Source organism: Scylla paramamosain, chromosome 4 (genome assembly GCF_035594125.1).
Source record: "Scylla paramamosain isolate STU-SP2022 chromosome 4, ASM3559412v1, whole genome shotgun sequence".
Taxonomy (NCBI): Eukaryota; Metazoa; Arthropoda; class Malacostraca; order Decapoda; family Portunidae; genus Scylla; species Scylla paramamosain.
In genome coordinates, this window is record NC_087154.1 from 20,999,458 (window position 1) to 21,007,026 (window position 7,569).

Here is a 7,569-nt window from a genome sequence, read left to right on the forward strand (position 1 = left end):
TTCTTAGAATTCAAAAACAATGCAGGAGTAGTTTCTGAAAGATCTCAAATACTTGATTAACTTGATTTACATCTGCTGTTCTATATGAACCTTGGAGTTGCCAGTCGTCTCAGAAAAATCCTCGCCGTGACCAGGATTCGAACCCGGGACTTCTTACACTGTAGTCTGATATGCCACGGCCTGAGTTATAGTAGATATCCTTAAGCCCCTATTACACGTATCCGGTTTCCTACGGCGCCGTCGGTCGCGACGCTAGCATATGCTCAAACCGGAGCGTGTGATAGCAAATCGGCCGTATGAACGCTCACCCACGGCCGGCCGGATGAACTTTCGCCAGTACTAAAGTTGGCCGTACGGCCGTCGTACGTCAGGACTGAGGACGTAGCGTGTAATTGCTCACCGTATGGTATGACATCAGTCTGAAAAGAGTTCCAAATATGTGTCGTGATCCATTCGCATGTAGTTAAACCAGTCATCTTTTTCTAGTGCTAGTTCCTTCATGAAGTTAACATGAGAGTATTTTTGTCGTTTACGCAGGCATTGTTTGGACCAAATCTTCCTTTTTCTTGTTTTCACCTTCAAGTAGCACGCTAGAGCAATAGGAATGAGATTGTCGTCGAGAGAAGACATGTCACTCCTCCACCACAAACAGTGCCACGCTGACCCACTTGCCTCCGGCCGTTCAAATACGTGTAATAGCTCTAGCCGTAGGCCAGAATTTTCCTACGGCGGCCGTAGGCCAGGTTGGCCGTAGGAAACCGGATACGTTGTAATAGGGGCCTTAAACGGAGCCCATTGGCATTCTACACGAGGCTGACCCGGGGAAATTGTAGAGATGGCGCTGGTAGGAGGAAGAGGGACGACTTGCGTGTGGTTTGAAGCAGCGAGCGTCACTGATGTGTGTGCGGCATAAACCCTTGTCATTAGCTGGGTGACACGGGAGAGATGATTGGTGCGGTTGCAGGGAGAAGAATGCTCGTACAAGACACAGCGACTAATGGCTCCTGTTGCATGGCGCCCGTCTGCCTGCGTGTGAGGAGGAATGGCGCCTGCTGGGGCTCCTGTACAAAGGCACAGAAAGGACACGTACGCGAGTGTGTGATGTGGAAGACAAATTCCATTGTGCTGAAGATCACGAATATTCACATATAACTGGTAAATAGTTCTACGGGTGGACGATGGAAGGCGGGTATAGACGGCCGGAAGATAATGAACAGTAAGTGATCATTAATAGAAACGGATTCGGTGACTTGGTGGATAAAAAAAATAAATAAAATAAATCGAAGAAAAACACAGTGACCGGGAGATGGGTACACACGACACCCAGTCAGGTGGCCGTGGATGAGAAAACATAAATGAACAACAGAAAGATCTACCACAACATCTTGCCCTCCTTCCCACACTGCTGCTTTCCTTGCTTCATCCTCGACACAACCCCCTTTACCTTTCCCTCTTACACGCCTCGTCCTTTCCTCTTCCCCCTCGATCAATCTTGTAAATCTCGTCCATCTTCATCGCATCAGTTCCCTACCCTCTTCACCTTTCCCTCCCTCACCACACACCCACATCCCTTCCCCTTCGGCCTCCGCACCTAACATCTCTCCTTTCTTTTATTCGTCCTCTGTACCCTCCTCTCCCTTTCCTTCCCTCCACGCGATTCACACCACACAGTTCCCCCCTCCGCTCTCCGTCCCCCTCACGTCCAGGCGACCATTACCTGGGGGACATTACCTTCGCGCATCTCGCTGATTGCCTCCCGACTGTCACTATAAATACTGCCGCGTCACGGAGCCTCCACCAATAAAAAAGAAGCGGCAGGTAATCCACAATTGACATCCGCACCCTCGTTATTACTGGCCGCGGCCGCAGCTCTCCGTCAGGTTGCGGCGGGCACGGCGACGCAGCGGTTTAGTATAGTTTCCAAGAGGCTAGCAGGTCAAACGCCACACAGACAAATCCAGATTGACTCCAAAGGCCGCGAAGGATTGCAGTCCGGAGACAAAAGGAGACTTTCGAAAAATTCCACTTACCTGTATAGCTGGGGACGACGCCCGCGCCTTAATCAACTCACCTGTAAAAAGAATAAGAGAATAAGTTAGCAGCAGAGTCAACACCAGGGAGTTTACTCTTAAGAATTACCATCCTGTTATAGAGAATAGCACAGCGTTAAGCTCCTTGTGTGATAGCCGCCACACAGACACTGCTGGCCCGCCCCTGTGTGGTGACGGAGTAATGAAGTGTTGAGTGGTGGTGCTACACTCTTATTTGAGGTCTTTAAAGGTTAATGGTTCACGGTCTGCACTGCGCCGCGCCACAACGGTCAACTGCAGCTCGCGTTTAAAAGAGGAAGGCGCTGCCCACGCTGCCCCACCTGACACGAACCGCAGCATGCACGTCCACGGCGGATGGATGCCAACATGATACACTGCAGGTGCGCGGCAGCCACTTCAGCATGCACGCCAAGGAACACGGACATTTTACTTCTCACACAGCAAGGGATGAATTAAGAAAAAAAAAAAAATGTTCGTTCATTCATTCCTTAATAGACATATAAATAAAGTACCAAAGATCTCCAAAACAAAGATCTTATGTTAAAGAATCCTAGTACATTATGACATATGTACACTGAGAACCACAAGGATATTTGCATCTAACATTACGCATTAAAGCAGACAACATTACGAGTACTAGCAGTGAACAATATGATATGAAAAAATATACGGCATTGTGATGTCAATAAAAAAAAATAAAAATGAAATGAATACGACGCTGTATTTTCATTAGTATTACTGCATACATACTGCATCAGAGATTTTGTGCTGCACTAAAGACTGAGTGCGGCATCCCTTTACGAATATGACGCAACCTCATCTGCCGCAGCAAAAATTCTAGTGGCGCAGTATTCCAACAACTCTCTCCCCTCTCCGTAAATAAATAAAAAAAAAAATAAAAAAAAACGGAGCGCCCAATATGGGGGATCCCAGCAACTCAAGTAAACAAAACAAACGTCGTAGCGAGCAATAATTACGGGAACAACCTGAGTGAGGGACAACAGCTGAGAGGAACTGACGGAGGGACTTGCCTCTTTACTGCTCTTGTTTATGGGAACCTGCGGAGGGAGCCTGAGGTGCGTGGGGAAGGTAAACAATGTGAATGTGGCCAGATTACACCCACGTGCGAGGTGTGCTTACTGCTGCGATGCTCGACAGGGAGGGACGCAAGGGGAAACGTGGATACTGTAAATTTCAGTCCGCGAAGCATCAGTCTGGTGATATGGCGGAGAAGTATCATGTACACACACACACACACACACACACACACACACACACACACACACACACACACACACACACACACACACACACACCACACACACACCCAGGCAATACCGCAGAAGAATACTACCTGCACACAAGACAATGGGACGACGTACATACACTTACCTGAGGAGAAACTACAACGCACACACGCATTCCGTGCATATAAAACAAATAAAAACAACAGTAACAGTATGACGATTCTGAACTCGAGGCAATGATGGTAAGACAAATGTGCGAGCGGACGCACGCGTGCACACACACACACACACACACACACACACACACACACACACACACACACACACACACACACACACACAAACACACACACGTTGAGTTACTCTTCACATCGCAATCACATCTAAGCATGTCAGTAATTCACTGTTAATTCTCGCTCGTAAACACAAATGCAAATGATACGCAACGCAAGGATATGGACAAAAAAAAAAAAAAAAATCATCCTTACTGCAACGTTACCGAAAAATCGTCAGAAATCTAGAAATAAGAAGGCAAAAAGAAACAATAGATATAAATGTTCAAGTTGAGTGAAAAGAAAGAAATGGATGGAGGTGAAATATTCAAAATAAATAAAGATAAAAGTCATTAAGAGAAAAAAGCAGGCACATACAGTATTATCTTAGCGATCATTTACATCAGTACTTGGAAAATAAACAATGTTGAAATATATGAAATGTCCTCGTATAGACTCCTAAAACACTAGTTCTTGATTTACGGCCTGATTCTTCACATCAAAGTATTCATTCCCTTTAGTTTGTAAGTCAAAACTAATTTACCTAATAAACTACCCAAATTAAATGGTCATTCATACATTATTTCACGCCCATTTTCTCGCCTTTACATCTCAATTCAAGTCACATCTGCACATTATAAAACTATCAGCTCTCCCTCTGTAACGTCTTGCGTCTCACCCACGAAACTATAGCAGTAGCGTGTCAGGTTTCCACTACTAAGAATGTTTATTACACATGATCCTAGACACAGTGCCCAAAATACACCTCAATCTAAGATGCTATTCATCCGATATTAGTTGTAAATTTACATCTACGTATACTTGTCATTCATAAAACTCCACGACAGGAGCTTACCACGTTTCACTACTATGAATATTTACACTTCATGATCGTAGCCACACGAACCAATATACAACTAAATTCGATGTGCCAATCTTCCGCTATGACCTGTCAATATTCAGCTACGTGTTTTTTCTCGCTCACAAAACTCATACAACTCAACGGCGGGAGCTTAATTACGTTTCACTACTGACACTATTCATACCTCATGATGCCAGACACATGTGGGACTAGGAAAACCGTATCATTGTTTTCTTCTGCAAAATATTCAACAAAACACGGGATGATGTCAGAGAGCTGGAAAACACGTCACAGAGAAGTTTTTACATATTCCTCTCGTGAAGCATGTTGCGACTCGTGGCTCACTTCTATTCCACCTTTTCTGTGTCTTCTGTGCATCTCTCCTGGTGTTGGCGTGAATTTGTAATATGTATAATGATTAAATTGCTACCACTCATACTGATGCTGTAGCGCTGATAATCTGTGTTATTTACTGCTTTATCATTCTAAGAGAGAGAGAGAGAGAGAGAGAGAAGAGGAGAGAGGAGAGAGAGAGAGAGAGAGAGAGAGAGAGAGATCAGAGAAGAGAGAGAGAGAGAGAGACGAGGAGTAGAGAGAGAGAGAGAGAGAGAGAGAGAGAGAGATGGGCGCGCCATGTGCGTGCGTGTATGTACTATGATGTTTATGACTGGACTGATTTACGACACCTGAATGACCGACGACACACACACACACACACACACACACACACACACACACAACTAGAACAATACAATCAACAAAACCATAAGAACCAGAACACACGACAGACAACATATCATTACCTTCCCCAAAACTATGAATGAACAAGACACAAAAAACAAAGAAAAACATGCAATAAACAACTTAAGGAACCCCACCAAGAGGAAGCAAGGAAGACGAGGAAGCACATACGCAAAAAATACGCAAAAGAGAGACAAAAAAAAAAAAAAACAGACTGAACACCGCTTCTACGAAAAACACACATTCACACACACACACACACACACACACACACACACACACACACACACACACACCTGTTAATAAGCACACCTTCAAACACACAGGTAGGTCGTATTTTTCCCGGTAAGCTTTACACCTGCATGTCATTACCGCTAATTTCCTTAATGGCATGATATACCTTTTCCCGGTAACCTGAGGAACATGAGGGACAGGTAAGGACAGGTGTTGTTCTCTGCTCTCAACATTTACCAGGTGAAGAGGGATGGAGAACAGGACGTAAAAAAAACAAAAACAAAGGAGGAAAAGGAGACGAAGGAAGCGAGAGTAAGCAATGGGAAGGAGAGAGAGGAAATAGTGGAAGAAGAAATAGGAAAACGAAGGAATGAAGAGTAAGAGGTGGAAAGGGAAAGATAGAAAACGGAGGAAGGAGGAAGAGGAGACGAAGGAAGGAAGAGTACGAGGAAAGGAGAGAGGAAACACAGGAAGGATGAAGAGGAGGGAAGAACAATGGGAACACAAGGAACATAAAGGGGAAGAGGAGACAAAAGGAAGGGATTAAGTGAGAAGTAAAAAGAGAACAGGAAGGGTGAAGGAGAAAGAACAAAAAATGGGAGACAAAGCATAAAAAAAAAAGGAAAAAAAGAAGAGAAACGAGGTTAAAAAGAACTAAACAAAAAAAGTAGACTAATGAAAGGAAAGGGAGTGTGAATAGGAAGAACAATGAAGTAGCGAGTGAAATGAGGAGGAGTGAACAAAAGAGACAAAGGAAGGGGGAAGGGAGCAGAAAGCGGAAGGGGAATGGAGAATGAATAAGTAAGAGGAACAAAGCGCAGATGAAAAGTATGCGAACTGGAGTAGAAAAGTGAAAAGGAAAGTGAAGAATGAAGAAAGATGAATGAATGAAAGGAACAAAAAAAAAAAAAGGAAAAGGAAACAAGGAGGTTGAACAATTAAAAGTGTTAAGTGAGAAAGAATAACACAGGACCGAATAAAAAAAGAGGAAACAAAAATTAAAAATACAAAAGAAGAAAGGAGCGAAAAGAAAAGAAAAAAACACGGAAAAGGAGAATGAGTACGGGGAGCTGAAGAATATGAAACAAAAAAAAAAGGAAAACAAACAAATGAAAGAGGGGAGAAAAAACAAAAAGAAAAAAAAAAAAGAAAACCAAGAAATGAAAGAGGGAAGGAAAGGAAAACATGGAAAGAAAGACCAAGAAATGAAAGAGGAAAAGGGTAAAAATGGAAGGGGAAAAAAAGAAATTAAAGCGGGAAGAAAATGGAAAAAAATGGAAAAGAAAACCAAGAAATGAAAGGAGACAAAAAGGAAACAATGGAAAGGAAACAAAACAGAAATCCCACACACATCACGTAATCCTCTTTCCTTCACCATGAACACCACAATCCCAAACAATCCACGAGGACAATCCCACAACACCAAACATCCAACAGGCGGAGGAATCCCTTCTTTTCGTCCCCACTAAGTTAAGGATCTTGCTTTCTTTATGACTTCTCAGAGCAACGCGTTCTCCCTCCCTCTCCCCTTCTGCTGCTATGTGTCTCCTTCAACCTTCCCTTTCTTCCTTCTTCTTTACCTCTTTCACTTCCTTCTTCTGCCATAACCCTTTGACAACTGATGGGATTTGCGATTTTATTTTCACTAAAGCAATTATACTCATCAAATATTTTAACTACAAGTACTTAAACGCTTCTCCTACATATTTGAATGCACCTTTTGCCGGGAGTGGTTCTTTCAAAATTGTAGTCTAAACTTATACCAGACCATAATACAAGCTGAGAGGAAGCTGCAGCAGTCATAGGGTTAACTCCTTCCCCTCCTTCCTTCCTTCTACCTTAAAGCCTTCACCTTCCTTCTTCTTCCTTACCTTCTTCCCCTCCTCCCTTTCTCGTCTCTTATCTATTTTCCCTCTCTTATTTATCTCTCTTGTCTCCTCTTTTCTTTTTTTTCTATTCCCCCGTCATTCCCTTTCCTGTTTACTTTTATTTTTTTATTCCTCCCACCTTCCTTTCTCCTCCTTTATTTTCTTTCTCTCATCTTTCTGCTTTCTTCTATCCTTTCTCTCTTTCCTTCCTTCGTCCCACTCTCCCTTCCTCCTCTTTTCCTCTTCCTCATTGTTTCCTTCCTCCATTTCAAACCCTTCTAACTTTTCACTCTG

The 7,569-nt window shown here is 43.4% G+C and overlaps 2 protein-coding genes across 2 annotated transcripts in view; both read right to left on the reverse strand.

The window, feature by feature from the left end:
* Positions 1-2,002, reverse strand: part of LOC135099829 (uncharacterized) — a 29,625-nt gene extending 27,623 nt beyond the window's left edge. Inside the window, exon 1 of the mRNA XM_064002410.1 lies at positions 819-2,002. The gene's annotated coding sequence lies outside the window, so the exon portion shown is untranslated. The remainder of the gene's footprint in view (positions 1-818) is intronic.
* LOC135100144 (von Willebrand factor A domain-containing protein 8-like) overlaps positions 1-2,476 on the reverse strand; it is a 76,211-nt gene extending 73,735 nt beyond the window's left edge. Inside the window, exons 1-2 of the mRNA XM_064003109.1 lie at positions 2,395-2,476; positions 2,031-2,071 (exon numbers count right to left, since the gene is read on the reverse strand). Coding sequence (XP_063859179.1) covers positions 2,031-2,071; positions 2,395-2,476 — 123 coding nt within the window. The remainder of the gene's footprint in view (positions 1-2,030; positions 2,072-2,394) is intronic.
* Between the last annotated feature and the right edge of the window lie 5,093 nt (positions 2,477-7,569).